The sequence below is a fragment of the Cherax quadricarinatus genome, chromosome 24 (assembly GCF_038502225.1).
Source record: "Cherax quadricarinatus isolate ZL_2023a chromosome 24, ASM3850222v1, whole genome shotgun sequence".
NCBI classification, from domain to species: domain Eukaryota; kingdom Metazoa; phylum Arthropoda; class Malacostraca; order Decapoda; family Parastacidae; genus Cherax; species Cherax quadricarinatus.
In genome coordinates, this window is record NC_091315.1 from 42,009,978 (window position 1) to 42,027,284 (window position 17,307).

The 17,307-nt window shown below is 43.7% G+C and overlaps 1 protein-coding gene across 9 annotated transcripts in view; it reads left to right on the plus strand.

Annotated features, from left to right (window-relative positions):
* LOC128690958 (uncharacterized) overlaps positions 1-17,307 on the plus strand; it is a 213,911-nt gene that overhangs the window by 141,496 nt on the left and 55,108 nt on the right. For 7 of the 9 annotated variants that reach the window (XM_070088433.1, XM_070088436.1, XM_070088437.1 and 4 more), the window contains 2 exons: positions 8,946-8,993; positions 10,162-10,342. In XM_070088433.1, coding sequence (XP_069944534.1) covers positions 8,946-8,993; positions 10,162-10,342 — 229 coding nt within the window. The remainder of the gene's footprint in view (positions 1-8,945; positions 8,994-10,161; positions 10,343-17,307) is intronic. The other 2 variants (XM_070088434.1, XM_053779762.2) reach the window with 1 other exon arrangement.

Below are 17,307 nucleotides of genomic sequence, written 5' to 3' on the forward strand. Positions count from 1 at the left end.
AAGTGTTTTTATGAAAACTGAGACATATTTGCAACATCTGGGTATCTTTATTCTAGACGTTTGGCCATCCAGTGGATTTATCAGTACACATTCTAAATCTGTATTGGTAAACCCACTGGATGGCCAAACGTCTACAATAAAGATACCCAGATGTTGCACGTATGTCTCAGTTTTCGTCTTGTCGGTACTGTATACCGTTCTTGTATAAGTGTTTTTTTTTTCAATTCATTACCGTGATTGCATACTGAAGACAGTGGATGATGAGGTAATCAGTCCCTCAGCTTTAATAGATGTTCAGTCCCGGAGTCATTCACTGCAGAATGTTATCTTTTTGAAACAAGAGTTAATCATCGAGTCGGAATCATATGAATGTAACAGCACAAATAAAATTTAGTTTCATATAATATTGACATATAATATGTTTAAAAAAAAAAACTTCAAACCTTATCTGTAGGCACTCTCAGCTTATATTGTTGATCACGTCAGATATATTATTAAAATTGGATACATAATCATTGTGCTGCTACCCTCTTCTCAATATAATAGTTAATTAGCGGGAACAAAGGTTAACCGTATGCTATCACACATAATATATTTTATATATATATATATATATATATATATATATATATATATATATATATATATATATATATATATATATATATATATATATATATATATATATATATTGTTGATATCTGTAAGTCTGAGATGGGGAGACTCCAAGTAGGGGAATACCAGATGATTACCTGGAAGGGATAGTCAACCTGTGTGTAATTTGCAGGTGAAAGAGATTGATGAACTCTCTGCTGATATGGAGTTCAAAACATGCTGGTTTCCTGTAAATTATTATGAACTGTAGATCGAAATTTAACACTGCATAGGCTATTAGTGAATTTGCCATTTACAAATTATGGATCCTCTTTAACCCTTAAATGTCCGATAAATATACTGATCATTTAGCACAATGGTTGAGACCCAGAGAGAGGATTACACCAAGGAAGTGTGTTTTAAATAACAAAAAAAGGCACAATACCGTGACTGGAACGATACACAAATAACCCGCACATAAAAGAGAGAAACTTACGACGACGTTTCGGTCCGACTTGGACCGAAAATGGTCCAAGTCGGACCGAAACGTCGTCGGAAGCTTCTCTCTTTTATGTGCGGGTTATTTGTGTAAGTGTGTTTTACTGTTAGCGAGATGTGTCTATGCTGTTAGTTTGTAATGTACATAACATAAGAAAGGGGGGAGCACTGCAGCAGGCCTACTGGCTCATATTAGACTGGTCCTTATCAAACCTAATAGGAAGTAAGAAATTGTATGGTGATACCCGTAAAAATTTGGAAAAAGACATTTATGTACAGTTCAAGACATTTATTAAAGGCAACGTTTTGCCACTCGTGGCGATACGTTCCCTTTAATAAATGTCCTGAATTGTACATAAGTGTCTTTTTCCAACAAGAACTGCGTTTGTGTTATTAGAACAGTGGAGCAGTACAATACCCCTATTGTCCCAAACTAGGCTAGGTCAATTCACACCCACTCATAGCACGTGTGGATTTTTTTTTTACATAATTTCCTAAATGTAGAACATGTAAATGAATAATATAATAATTGCGAATTAAAATGTGATGCTGTTTGGACCCTTCGAGAAACTTTAAGTGAAGGGGGTGTAGAGCTGCAGATTGACGCCGGGGAGACTCCATTTGTAATATGTGAACACTGGTTGTCGTGGGAAATTCTGCTAATAATCCGGAGTCTTCCGAGCCAGATTGGGGTTTTTCGGCCTGCTGAAGAATTGGAACAGGAAATTTACGGGACATCAAGAATTGCATGTGGAGGATGGAAGAATAGAGGACTTCCATGAATCCTTCACAACAACACACCTTAGCTAAGTTACGCTTACCTATGATGTACAGTAGGTTTTGCATTGGCCATCATAAATCCTGTCTGCTAGGGTAATGTTAGGGTGTGTTCCATCAGCATTATCTTCCAATAATTAAATGATAAGTGTTAATACCAATTATATTTTGTGTACCCAGCAAGCCTAATCCTATACAGTCCACACAACTTTAATTACCAATCTGGTTTTAATATTATAATTATTAATTTAATATCAGGTCTAGTTTTTTGTGAGAGTAGTGAGGAAGTGGGCAGTCGAGGGATATTCAGTTCAGTGAGCTATTGTGACAAAGTCCCACTTACCTCACCCATATTACTTGCAGGTAATAATTCAGATAATACCCTGTAAGTCTCCTGCAGGTGATTTGCTCACATAATAATAATAATAATAATAATAATAATAATAATAATAATAATAATAATAATAATAATAATAATAATAATAATTTTCACAGTACGTGCATTTGTGCTGTTTGGGAAGTACATTTGTACTAGTAGGGTAGTGTGCCCTAGCAGAGAAAGTGTTTATGTGATGTATCAGGAACGGCACAAACATATTCCCATGATACAGAACGTCTCTGACAGTGCATACTGTGCTGTCAGGAGAGTGTGATAATGCTATTTAGGTTTGTGCTAGGTGTATCATTACTTAAGCCTGGTTTCTCTGTCCCGCACTTGGGAAACACTCAAGAGTCCGCCACTTGAGGTCCCAGGCGTATTAATTAATTATTCACTTGGCCAAATGACTCCCTCGCGTGACTTAAGATCTCACTCAAATCATAAAGCAAAACCACTAAGTTGTTAACGCACAGAGTGTAGTGTCAGAAAAGGCACGGAGAGTCAGTTAAATGTAATTTTTATTTTGACCAATCCAAGCTTATAAACCTAACTAACGCATATTCTTTAGCTAATTGCTACTAAATATTTCATAGATCAATTTAAATTTATTTAATATTACTTAAAATTAATGATATATATATATATATATATATATATATATATATATATATATATATATATATATATATATATATATATATATATATATATATATATATATATATATATATTCAAATGGCTTCAGGAAGAAATCCAAATATTCTTCCTTGAAGCCTTTTTATCCACTTCTCCGAGGCAATGGGTCCCACAATTTACACCAGAGGTGGCCCCCATATATATATATATATATATATATATATATAGATAGATAGATAGATAGATAGATATGTATAGATATGTCGTGCCGAATATGTAAAACTGGTCAATTAGCAAGAACTCATTTAAAATTAAGTCCTTTCTGAAATTTTCTTTTATACGTTTAAAGATATATTATTTTCATTGATGTTAATGTAAAAATTTTTAATTTTGCACCAAAAGAATCTTACAAAACTTACCTAACCTTGTTATAAGAAGAACAATTTATTTTAGCCTAACCCAACTAAATATATTTTAAATACGTTTACAATAATTTAATACTAAACAAACACAATCAAATATATTTTTTTCGTTAGGTTCAGAATGATTTTGGCGAAATTTTTGCATACACAAATTTTCACTTGTCCTATATGGCAAGATGAACGTTGCTATTTAAGCCAAGATCGCAAGTTCTGCCTATTCGGCACGACATACATATATATATATATATATATATATATATATATATATATATATATATATATATATATATATATATATATATATATATATATATATATATATATATTATTCGTTATGCTCAGATTAATTTTAACAGATTTATAGCATAATTGTTTTCACTGCTTATTCGGCAGAAAACACTTTTGCTTTTTAGGCTATCTCGCCAGTTGAGGTTATTCATCGACACCATGCCTAACCCTTCTAGGGTAGGGTAGGTGCCTGAGCCCGAGCCTTTAGCTCATAAGACTGTCATTCCCATTAGCCCTCTTGGGGCGGGGATGGCAGACCAGAGAGGCCTAGCTTGTGGCTAGGCCTGGGGACAGTTGGTCCCAAAGATGCTAGAAAAATGACAGGATGGATAATGAGAACCTTCAAAACTAGGGAGGCCAAGCCCATGATGACACTCTTCAGGTCACTTGTTCTATCTAGGCTGGAATATTGCTGCACACTAACAGCACCTTTCAAGGCAGGTGAAATTGCCGACCTAGAAAATGTACAGAGAACTTTCACGGCGCGCATAACGGAGATAAAACACCTCAATTATTGGGAGCGCTTGAGGTTCCTAAACCTGTATTCCCTGGAACGCAGGAGGGAGAGATACATGATTATATACACCTGGAAAATCCTAGAGGGACTAGTACCGAACTTGCACACGAAAATCACTCACTACGAAAGCAAAAGACTTGGCAGACGATGCACCATCCCCCCCAATGAAAAGCAGGGGTGTCACTAGCACGTTAAGAGACCATACAATAAGTGTCAGGGGCCCGAGACTGTTCAACTGCCTCCCAGCACACATAAGGGGGATTACCAACAGACCCCTGGCAGTCTTCAAGCTGGCACTGGACAAGCACCTAAAGTCAGTTCCGGATCAGCCGGGCTGTGGCTCGTACGTTGGTTCGCTTTATCATACCTCGCCTTAAAACTATGTATGGTTCCCGCCTCCACTACGTCACTTTCTAGGCTATTCCACGGCCTGACTACTCTATGATTGAAGAAATACTTCCTAACATCCCTTTGATTCATCTGAGTCTTCAACTTCCAATTGTGACCTCTTGTGTCTGTGTCCCCTCTCTGGAACATCCCGTCTTTGTCCACCTTGTCTATTCATAAGAACATAAGAACGAAGGAACACTGCAGCAGGCCTACTGGCCCATGCGAGGCAGGTCCTAGTCAGGTCAGGTCACATTGACTTAAGGGAGGAACACGGCAACCGACCTGGTAGCACAAGCTATCAGGTCCAACTCACACCCACCCACATCCACTCATGTATTTATCCAACCTATTTTTAAAGCTACACAACGTTCTGGCCTCTATAACTGTACTCGGGAGTTTGTTCCACTCATCCACAACTCTATTACCAAACCAGTACTTTCCTATATCCTTCCTGAATCTGAATTTTTCCAACTTAAAACCATGCTGCGAGTCCTGTCTATGCTAGATATTTTCAGCACACTATTTACATCCCCTTTATTTATTCCTGTCTTCCATTTATACACCTCAATCATATCCCCCCTAATTCTACGTTTTTCTAGAGAGTGCAGATTCAGGGCCCTTGGTCTATCCTCATAGGGAAGGTTTCTGATACATGGGATCAACTTTGTCATCCTCCTTTGTACATTTTCCAGAGAATTTATATCCATTCTGTAATACGGTGACCAAAACTGTGCAGCATAATCTAAATGAGGCCTAACCAAGGATGTATAGAGTTGAAGAACAACCTGAGGACTCCTATTATTTATGCTTCTTGATATGAAGCCAAAGATTCTATTAGCTTTATTGCGAACACTTATGCACTGTTGTCTTGGTTTCAGATTACTGCTAACCAGAACTCCTAAATCTTTTTCGCAATCCGTAATATTAAGATCTACATTATTTAGTTTATATGTGGCATGGTTATTGTCATGTCCAACATTTAGAACTTTGCATTTGTCTATATTAAACTGCATCTGCCACTTCTCCGACCACTGCATCAGTCTATTCAAATCTTCCTGGAGTGTTCGAATGTCCTCGTCAGAATGAATTCGACGGCCTATTTTGGTGTCATCGGCAAACTTGCCGATGTCACTCTTTATGCCCTCATCTATGTCGTTTATGTAGATTGTGAACAGCAGGGGGCCCAACACTGACCCCTGTGGAACACCGCTCGTGACGCTTCCCCACTCTGATTTCTCCCTATTTATGCAAACTCTCTGCTGCCTATTTGTCAACCATGCCTCTATCCAGGAAAAAATTTCTCCTCCTATTCCATGTGCCTTAATTTTCCTCAATAGTCTCTGATGTGGGACCCTGTCAAAAGCCTTACTGAAGTCCATATACACAATATCATATTCATTACCATGATCTACCTCCTCAAATACCTTAGTGAAAAAAGTTAATAAATTCGTAAGGCAGGAACGCCCCTTTGTAAAACCATGCTGAGATTCGTTGATTAATTTATGCTTTTCAAGGTGGCTACGAACTGCCTCGGCAATTATTGATTCCATAAATTTTCCCACTAGTATTTTCCGTGCAGTATTTTATATGTCGTTATCATGTCTCCCCTGACCCTCCTGTCCTCCAGTGTCGTCAGGCCGATTTCCCTCAACCTTTCTTCGTAGGTCAATCCCCGTATCTCTGGGACTAGCCTTGTTGCAAACCTTTGCACTTTCTCTAGTTTCTTGACGTGCTTGACTAGGTGTGGATTCCAAACTGGTGCTGCATACTCCAGTATGGGCCTGACGTAAATGGTATACAGTCTTGAACGAATCCTTACTGAGGTATCGGAACGCTATCCGTAGGTTTGCCAGGCGTCCGTATGCTGCAGCAGTTATCTGATTGATGTGCGCCTCAGGAGATATGCTCGGTGTTATACTCACCCCCAGATATTTTTCCTTGAGTGAGGTTTGCAGTCTTTGGCCATCTAAACTATATTGTGTCTGCCGTCTTCTTTGCCCTTCCCCAATCTTCATGGCTTTGCATTTGGCAGGGTTAAACTCAAGGAGCCAGTTGCTGGACCACGCTTGTAGCCTGTCCAGGTCTCTTTGTAGTCCTGCCTGATCCTCATCCGATTTGATTCTTCTCATTAACTTCACATCATCTGCAAACAAGGACACTTCTGAGTCTATCCCTTCCGTTATGTCGTTCACATATACCAAGAACAGCACAGGTCCTAGGACTGACCCCTGTGGAACCCCGCTTGTCACAAGCGCCCACTCTGACACCTCGTCACGTATCATGACTCGTTGTTGCCTCCCTGTCAGGTATTCTCTGATCCATTGCAGTGCCTTTCCTGTTATGTGTGCCTGATCCTCTAGCTTTTGCAGTAACCTCTTGTGAGGGACTGTGTCGAAGGCCTTCTTGCAGTCCAAAAAAAATGCAGTCGATCCACCCCTCTCTCTCTTGTCTTACTTCTGTCACCTTGTCATAAAACTCTAGTAGGTTTGTGACACAGGATTTTCCTTCCCTGAAACCGTGCTGGTTGTCAATTATACACTTGTTTCTTTCCAAGTGCTCCACCACTCTCCTCCTTATGATCTTCTCCATAACCTTGCATACTATACACGTTAGTGATGTTAGTGTGTGTGTGTGTGTGTGTGTGTGTGTGTGTGTGTGTGTGTGTGTGTGTGTGTGTGTGTGTGTGTGTGCGCGCGCGCACCCGTTTACCAAACAGTCAGTATAAAGCGAGTGACTATAATTGAAAAAAAAAGTGAAAAGATGAAAGCTTAACACTTTAGCATAATTGCGCAAATATCTTCGGAGTAACTAGAGAAATTTCAAGAACACATTGAATATATGGTTCTTTAATGAAGTGTTTAAATTTGTAAGAGTAACCTGGCGTAGGTCGGTACACACCAGTTGGTCTACCATTATTATTATTATTATTATTATTATTATTATTATTATTATTATTATTATATTCACGGAGAAAAGCTAGACTGTTGTGGTTATACACCGCCTGAGTTGCTCTACTTCATTAAGTTCGCCTTAAGAAAGCTACTAGACTGGGAAACACTCAGCAGTGCTTCTTTCATATAAAAATTAATGATTTTATGACTTATTATCCACGAGAAAATAATTTTTCGATTTGATACGGGGAATGGTGCTCTCATGATTCAACTGCTCAGATGAAAGTGTATTTGACCATGACACTATTATGATACACGTCTTGCTCAGCAGGACACCAATCACTCCAAGAGTACAGGAAATGGATAACAATATGAAATGACCATGGACTAAAACCAGTATGATCCGTCCGTCAGCTTGTTAATTTTAGTGTAGGTATCTGAGAAGTGTACCTATGACCTGTGAGATTCGTATTGGTCTCCAGTTGTTAAGGTGGGTGTTTACAACAGCAGCTTGGCATCATCAGCAGGGTGGGTACCCAGCTTGGCAGTTCGCCAGGCACCCCTGGGCTTCTCCATGCATATGCTTGCTTGTGCTTCTCAGAAAACCATTCTTATATTATGCAAACAAGCACTACATAGCATCTATAGTATAAGCAATGTGTCGAATTATTTATTATTATTATTATTATTATTGTTATTTAAGCTTCTAATTTGTTGTAATGTGCCGCCTCTACTCTTTACTCTTCTTATTATCGTACCACCATGTTCCTCTTATGAGACGGTATCAGATACCGTGGCCTGTTTCACATCTTGTTTCATTATGTCCTAATTCTTTTACTGTTTCTCTCTTCAAATCTCAGGCTATTTGCACCTTCACTCAGTCTGACTTCACTTACTTTCGGTATCAGTGTCATTTTGATCATATTAGCCTTGCTTTTACCTCTTGCCTTTCATATTTTTCAAGTTCTTATTTTGCCTTGTTTATATGTCTTATATACACTAAAGACCTATATTTTGATGGTGCTTGCATTACCTTCAAAGGACCGATAGGGGTCATACAGCACCTGGGAGAGTGGGAGACAATCAGGTTCCATTCAAGGAAATGGAAGATAGATAAATTTTTGGGGGTCGAGAGCCACTGAGCGACATCAAGGCACTTTTCTTGATGGCGTCCTTGCATTATATTACTTGTTTTAATTTTTAATTTTTCCTTCAACCTTTATTATCTTTTCTGAGGTTTCCTTACGCTTCTAGTAGTCACCTGAAAGTCTGCAACTCAAATATCTTTCATCCACATTTTGTACAGGCTAACCTGAAATTGTTTGCAAATAAAAGCTTCATGGTAGTCATGCAGACCTGCTCATTGATTTAAAAAGAAACATCAAGCAGGAGACTTTTATTAATACATGAGGGTTTATCAAGTATTAATAAAAGTCTCTTTTAGTTACAGTTTTTTTTAACCCCGTGTCGGATACGCCATAGTTCAACTACTGAACATTGATTCCTGACTTGTATTTATTTTCCCCTTCCCTCTCTGCCCTGCCCCGCCCCAGAACTTCCTTATACGACGACAGACCCGAGAGCTTCGTGGAAATTTTCAGGTAACTTGTGAAGCGACCACCTGAAGCAGTGTGAGCACAGCCTAGCATGTAAATGCCCGCCGCCCAGGCATTGCTTGTTAACCTGGTGTGTGGTAGTAGAGTTTAGTAAAGTCTGTGCTGCGCGAAATTGTCATTGTGACAGCAGTCGGAAATCTTTTTATACTTCATAAGATTACCAAACGAAATGCATACTAACAGAGGAGAGGTTACCTCTACTACCAATATAATATGTTGTATCAGTATTGGCATTTTGGCAAAATAAACAATCTTACACAAGGACAAGAAAAAAGCTTGTGGATAGAAGAGCACATAAAAAAAACTGCTGTAGAATAGTGGAGCTCCGTAGATTATTATTACAATCAAGGGGGAAGCGCTAAACCCGGAGGATTATACAGCGCCTGGGGGGGGGATGTGGAAGGCATTCAGGCTTAATTTGGGGAACTGGAGCACAGATCCAATTCCCTAAATCAAGAGCCCCTCACCAACATCAAGGAACCTTCCTTGAGGGGAGGAGCTCCGTAGAATAGCTTTCATATTTGTAGTTTTTTTTTTGTGTTCTTGCTGTGACAGTTCTGTTGCACAGGTATTAAATTTTAGTTCGGCATGCCAGCTTTATGTTAGTCTGTGCCAGAACTAGTGCATGAGAGGTGAAGTACAGGTATGTATATAAGGCTCTGAGCATGTTGGCATCCCACCATGCAGCCGCATGTTCGAGATCTTAATGTGTATGCTCCTGTTTATGACGGAGCCTATATATTCCCTTTAGTCTCATATAAGTCGGCTTTTGGACATTTGCTAAAAAAACATCGTTATTTTAGGTTGATGTGACAGGTGCATGGTGACATTACGAAAATAATTGCTATATTGACGGAGAAGCGCTAAACCTTTAGGGGTCATTCAGATAGATTCAGTGAAAGGGAAGATTGTTCCATTTCTTCGGATCAAGAGCCCTTGACCAGCATCAAAGTACCTCACCCTTTTTATTGCTTTAAGAGTTGTTTCAGTCTTTGCATTTTCATAAAATCAAGGTGGCAGCGATCCTTTCTGGAATAAATTGCCTCTTGTGGAATATTCAGAGGTTATATTTGTCACTTCTCAGGCTACTCCACATTGATTATAATCATATACCTTACCAAACTCGACTAATAAATATCAATACTTGGCACAGGAGTTCTTCCCGGAACGAGGGTCGAAGTGGGTCCAGGGGTGGGTCCCGCAGCGGCAGTGCTCTTGCGGGTATAGAGGACGGTGGCCATGTAAGACATACCCGCCGTGAGTACTGCACACCAGACAGCAAGACTCATGTCGTCTCCGAGAAGTACGAGTATGATACAGGCGACACCAGCAAGGTCAGTCATTCCTTCATCAGTAGTAGTATTTTCCAGGGCAGGCGCTGAACCGGGATTGGGGAGGGAAGGGGGTGATTTATACAGGACCTGAGGAGTGGAAAGCAGTCAGAATGGATCCAGGGAAGCGGAAAATATATCCAGTGTCTATGGATCAAGACTACTTTTGAAGGATGGCATCGAATGAAATTAAATATTTTGCCGATAAGTACAAAGGTAAATATACATGGTGCCTGGAGTATACCTGGTGCAGTGCAAGCTTTTATTTAAAATTCATATTTAATTTTTTTATTTAAAATTATCATACAAAAATTACAGTAATTAGAAAGCCCATAGGATGAACAGCATTTGGGCAAACTTTGACTAGTATAAAGACTACATAGTTATTTTTTAAAGTCAGTGCAAAAATTACAAGAATATTCATTAAAGTGAATGTAGTTGATTATGTGTAAAAGGATGAACTTACAATGCAATACAGTACGATGTACATTATCTCCTTACAACATAATATCGGAATGAAGGGATTGTAACAATCCTCCCAACCCTCTCTTGACTAACGAAATCTTAATAACAGGATGGCAACCGAATCATGGAACGGGTGGGATTTTATCCCATGGCAGGTGAGTCCTAAAACTCGCAGGCCAGTGCATTAACTACACGGCCAGTTGACTTTAATAAGATTCATGCAACTAGTGGGGCCCATGCTAACCTCCCTATGGTGTATAGAAATATATCTAGTTGGATAAAATTTATTAGAGCCAGCTGACTGAGTGGTTAATGCACTGGTGCAGAAGTTTTAGGACTCACCCATGGAGTCAAACCCCAACTTGAGCCACTATGGTGGCTTTGAGAGGACTTGAGCTAGAGCTCACCACAGCCACGCTGGTGTGGCATTCATCTGTAAAAACCTGCATTTGTGGTCACAGGGGCCTATGCTAACCTTCCTATGGTGTATAGAAATTTACCTAGTTGATGAATCTTATTAGAGCCAGCTGGCCAAATGGTTAATGCACTGGTCTGAGTTTAAGGACTCACTTGCTATGGGTTCAAATCCCACCCATTCAGTGATATGATTTTTTTTCAACCCTTTCTCTTTGTTGCACATCTGTTTCTTTGTCATAGAACTCTAACAAGTTAGTAAGACAAGGTTTGCCATCATAAAAATCTGAAAAGGTTCTAAGAAGCAAGATTGCCAACTACAGGGAAACATCGGTTTTTGTATGCCCTGGTTTTCGTAGGATTCAGTTTTTGACGACTTTTTCGTCGAAATTTTGTCCTAGTTTTCATACATCCTCTTAGTTTTTGTAGAGTTGACAATGGTCTGCCATATGAAACGCGTCTACCTGCCCGCGCCCACACAAAGCATCCCATGCGTTCTGACTCAGTCTGGCTTTGTTTCTCATTGAGTGAGCACTGAAAATGTGCCCTCTTCTTCTTCTTCTTCTGTTGGGTTTTGGGGCCACTGACAGCATACGCCGTATCGAGCCCGGCCATCCAGTGCTAGGAGAGGGGACATCGACCAAAGTGAAAGAATGTCTTGACTAATAACTATGTATCATATGTCTCTGATACGCCCTGAAGCCAGCAGGAAGGAGCAGGTACAGGCCAATATCTCCTGACGGTCCAGAGGGCGAAACCCCTCCCCGTTGAGGAGGACAGGTAGAGTGAAAGTGTGCACCCAAAGTGTGCGCAAGGCTGCACGGAGAGTAGTCCGTGCAGAGTGATAACGTGGGCACCACAGCAGGAAGTGTTCCACCGTCTCAGGCTGTGAGGGACACCACGGGCAGTGCAGTACGGAGAGTCTGTCATCCGAAGGCGGTACAGATGAGCAGCCAGCCGCGAGTGCCTGACTCAAAGGCGAGTCAGTGCAACGCCCACCAAGCGGTTGGGATGGTGAGCCCAAGGGCAGGGGCCATTAAAAGCTCGAACAGAGCTCAACGCCGAAGAAGAGAGGGAGTGTGCAAGGCCCTCTTGCCACTGATGACGGATTCCCTTCCAAACAGCCCTTGTAAAATCACTGTGGCCCAGGGCAAGAGGGGTAATAGTAGGAAGTGTGTGCACGAGGGAGGCCGCCCAATCTGCCACTTCATTGCCCCAGATTCCAACATGGGCAGGTACCCACTGAAGGGAGGTGCTCCAACCTGGGCTCTGCAAGAAGTGCAGGAGGAGAGATTGTGTCCAACAAACGAGGACACGCAGTGACCGTGGACGGGCAGAGCACAAAAGTGCCAGGGAAGATTGGGAATCAGAGAAGAGAACCAATGGTTGTGGGAGAATGTGATCTAGGGCAAAAGCCAGAGCCTGGTGAATGGCGAAGAGCTCCCCTGCCAGAACAGAATGAGCAGGGTCCAACCGCCACGTTTGACACAGGGAGAGATAAGCGAAGAAGGCCGCAGATGATGTAGAAGGGGGGGGGAGGACCGTGCCGAGCCATCCGTGTAGACGGAGAATGAAGAGCCATATGTAACAGAGCGAAACTCTTCAAATGGAAATGCAACTAACTGAGGGGGTTCCCTGTTCCTGTAGTGCCAATCCAGGTGAATGTATCGTGTCAGGTCCAGCCAGGGGGGTGCCGGAGAGTGGAGAGGGGAGGGAGTCATCACAAATACAGGAAGTGTAAGGCAGGTCAGGGAATGCTAGGCCCTGGCTACAAAGGAAGGCTGAACCAAACGTGGGGGGACAGAGGCTGTCTCCCACATCTGTGAAGAGAGGCGACAGGGGTGAATACAAGGCAGAGAGGCCATATGATGGAGTCGTAAACAGTTCCTCGCTGTCCTCACCGACGAGAGAGGGACAATCCCCGACTCTGCCTCCAAGGCTGCGATAGGGGTGGAGGGGAATGCCCCCAGCATATTACGGATGGCTGAATTCTGGAGAATGTCTAAGCGATGAAGAGAGGAGGAAGAAGCTGAGCCATACACCTCACTCGCATAAGTGAGCTTGCTGCGAACCATAGCTGTATAGAACCCGTAGAGAAGGTCTCGATCCGCCCCCCACTTGGTGCCAGAGATCGGTGCATAAGTGCAATGCGACGTGCACACGAGAGATGGAGGGCCGCTATGTGTTTCTTCCATGTCAAGAATGGTGCATATAAGGTGACTCCCAACCAACGATGAGAGGAGACCAAAGGGATTGGCGTCTGGTTCAGTGAGATGGATGGAAGAGTGGGGAGCTGGCGTCTAGTAAACCATAAGAGCTTGGACTTAGTGTCACTAACCTCCAAACCCCAGGTGGTGGCCCATGATGTTATGCGTTGCAGGGCATCCTGAAGTGTTTCCTGTCAGTAAAGCCAGGGCACGGCACATAAGGGCCACATCATCCGCATATACCAGGGTATGCACTTCCTGGATGGAAGGGAGATCCGACAATAAGACAGAGAAAAGGAGTGGGCTAAGAACAGATCCCTGGGGGCACTCCCCGGTATACAGGACGGGGTGAGGACAAAGCGCCACCCACTGCTACACGAAAGGTCCTCCCTTGCAAAAAGTTGCGCATCCAGCAGAGGGGAGCTCCTGTCAGCCCCATGTGGGCCAGCTTGAAAACAATTGCTGTGTGTGATGCAGAGTCAAATGCTCTGCGTAGGTTCAAAAATGCAGCCAAAAGGAACTCCCGGCATTCAAATGAAGTGTGCACGAGCTGTGTAAATTGAAGCCAAGGGTCGAGGGTGGATCGACCTTCTCAGAAGCCACTCTCGTTATCAGGCAGGAGGCCATGTTCCTCAGTCCACCAAGAGAGACGAGTAGCCACCAGTCGTTCCAGCACCTTACCCAAGCAGGGCAGTAAAGCAGTGGGCTGGTAAGAGCTCAGTTGGGTATCATCCTTGCCCAGCTTTAGAATCAGAATCAGAAGAGAGCACTTCCACATATCAGGGAAGACACCCGTATACCAGCTGATATTGAAAACCTCCAGCATAGCTTCTGTACAGGAGGGAGGTAGATGTAGTATAAATGAATAGGGTAAGTTGTCCTCCCCTGGAGAAGAGCAGGAAGAAAGTTGGGAAAGTGCCCATTGCAGTTAAAGGGAGCTAAAGGGAGATACCAGCACCTGGCAGTGAACCTCGGGTACGGCAGGTAGCAAAGGGCCCCATTTGATCACCTTAGAGGGTAGAGGAGGAGGAGGAGAAAACATAGGACCGAAGAAATTTGCAAATTTCTCAGCCTTGTCCTGGGTTAAGAGTGGAGCCGCTCCTTCCCCTAGCAGGGAAAAAGTACTTACAGAATGTGATCCCAACATGGAGTGAAAAAAAAACCCATGCCTGACTGGCAGAGGTGCGAAAAGAAAGAGAGGAACAGAATAAAGCTCAGGATGCACGTTTCGCTTGGAGGAGGGTTCGCCGACAAAGAGCATCTGCCCTTCGGTAAGCCAACTGCTGAGTCCGAGAAGGTTGGCGCCGCCACTGTGCCCACGCTGTCCGACACGCCTTCACTGCTCGGAGGCACTCATCATTCCACCATGGAACTCGGGGACATGAACGGGAGAAGCTCCCGGAGAGACAGAATGAACGCAAGGCCACCTCAAGCATGGCCCCTTGAAGAGACGCGACAGCCTCGTCCAGCAAGGAGTCCTGAGGCAGGCTGTAATCAGCAAGGACCCGATTATAGTTTGTCCAACCAGCCTGGGTGATTTTCCACCATGAATGAACTGCCGTCACTGGCACTGCTAAAACTTCATTTGTAGAAGTAAGGACTGGAAGATGGTCACTTCCCATGAAGGGGCCTACAGTAACAGTAGCTGTAGTAAAATACCCACACCCAAGAACGAGGTCCAGGGTAGAAACTCGCCCGGTATAAGGATCCACTCTAGTCTCCAAACCTGGTGGTGTAAGCAACGAAAGGTGAGATGTGAGGAGGGTTTGGAACAGGGCCCTACCTGTGGGATTCACCGATCCCAAAGAAATGGATGGCTCCCAGAACTGGTGCCTTGCGCTAAAGTCTCCTATCACAAGCGTAGAACCACAGAGTTGTCCAAAGTAATAGGTAAATTCACTTTGTGTAACTGACCTGCCCGGATTATAGATCAGGAGTATGTTGCACCACTGAGTGCCCAAGGCAACTCTCACAGCCAGAGTTTCCAACACTCCACTCTCATAGGCTTGGAGAGAGAGGGTCGTACTCTGGAGCTGGTTGCGTACAAGAAGAGCTAGGCCACCTCTGCTCCCTGCAAGGCGATCCCTACGGTAAACAGTGAAACCAGGCATCCGAAGAGAATGTCGAGGGTGTAACCATGTCTCAGAGAGACCCACCACCAGTGGCTGTACTTCAGCCAGACACCTCTGAAGGTCCGGAAGCTTCCCCAGTACAGAACGTGCATTCCAAAGAAGAAAAACACAAGGGTGAGAAAGATTCACGTGTGTGAACTAAGCAGCCCAATAAGGCGAGGGAGAACCGAGAGACATGCAGTCACAAAAGAGGTGCCCTGGAGGTAAGAATGTAGCACCTCCTCCACCAGAAAGAGGATAGGATGAAGGAATAAAGCCAAGGTAGGAGAGAGTGAAAAAGCAGGACCTTCAGACATGAAGGGTCCTAGAGTGGAGACAGGCCGAGGCTGGGGTTGAGGAGAATTGGGGGGGGAGTCGGCTGCGAAACGGGAGGCTCTGGGTTGGGTATGATGTCCATCTGAACTGGGTGGGGCTCTGAGCAATCAGTTGATTTGGGAACTGTACCACCTTGATGGGAGGACGTGCGTTGTGGACGAGGGGGGGGGGGCATGTGCAATAGCTTCCGCAATGGAAGCCGGGTCTGAGGACACCCTGAGTTGATGTTGCCCCGGGGGTGGGGAATCCTCTAAAGGGAAAGAGAGGTCCACAAGAGCCCCAAACCGATTTGTAACAGGGATATTAGCCCTCACAGCTGCGGAGTACAGGTGCCCTGGCCATGTTGGTGTTGGGGAGACTCCCTTAGTGGGGGGCACTGGAGGCGAAGGAGGCAGGGGCTGACGGACTGTGACTGGCTTTACGGACCGCAAGCAGGAGTTACATTCATTGAGTGAACAAGACTGGGCCCTGGCTGAGTTTGCCAAATCAAGGGCCTGGCGATATGCCAGGCAAGACCGGGAGGTGACCTTGTGGTTCCCTTTACAGAAGTAGCATGAAGCCGGGCGGGTACAGGTAATGCCGTCTTTAACTACTTGGTGAAACTCGCTGCAGTTTGCACATTTTACCTTACCACGGCAAGACAACTCTCCATGCCCAAAAAGGAAATATTTCCAACACGGGAGTAAAGGAAAAGTATAAGGAAGAACAGGAAACCTTAGATTTCCAAAAGTCTCAAATTTCGGGAGACCACCCGAGAAACATACATGAACCATATGAGATGGGGTAGGACGATTCGAGAGGCTCCAAACCTCCTGCAAACCTAAGTCGTCACCCCCACTGTGAACCAGTTCAGAGTGGATCTCCTCATCTGAGAGGGATGCAGAAATCGGTCCAATTCTGCTGTTTACCTGGAGTTTACCTGGAGAGACTTCCGAGGGTCAACGCCCCCGCGGCCCGGTCTGTGACCAGGCCTCCTGGTGGATCAGAGCCTGATCAACCAGGCTGTTGCTGCTGGCTGCACGCAAACCAACATACGAGCCACAGCCCGGCTGGTCAGGAACCGACTTTAGGTGCTTGTCCAGTGCCAGCTTGAAGACTGCCAGGGGTCTGTTGGTAATCCCCCTTATGTATGCTGGGAGGCAGTTGAACAGTCTCGGGCCCCTGACACTTATTTTATGGTCTCTTAACGTGCTAGTGACACCCCTGCTTTTCATTGGGGGGATGTTGCATCGTCTGCCAAGTCTTTTGCTTTCGTAGTGAGTGATTTTCGTGTGCAAGTTCGGTACTAGTCCCTCTAGGATTTTCCAGGTGTATAAAATAATGTATCTCTCCCGCCTGCATTCCAGGGAATACAGGTTTAGGAACCTCAAGCGCTCCCAGTAATTGAGGTGTTTTATCTCCGTTATGCGTGCCGTGAAGGTTCTCTGTACATTTT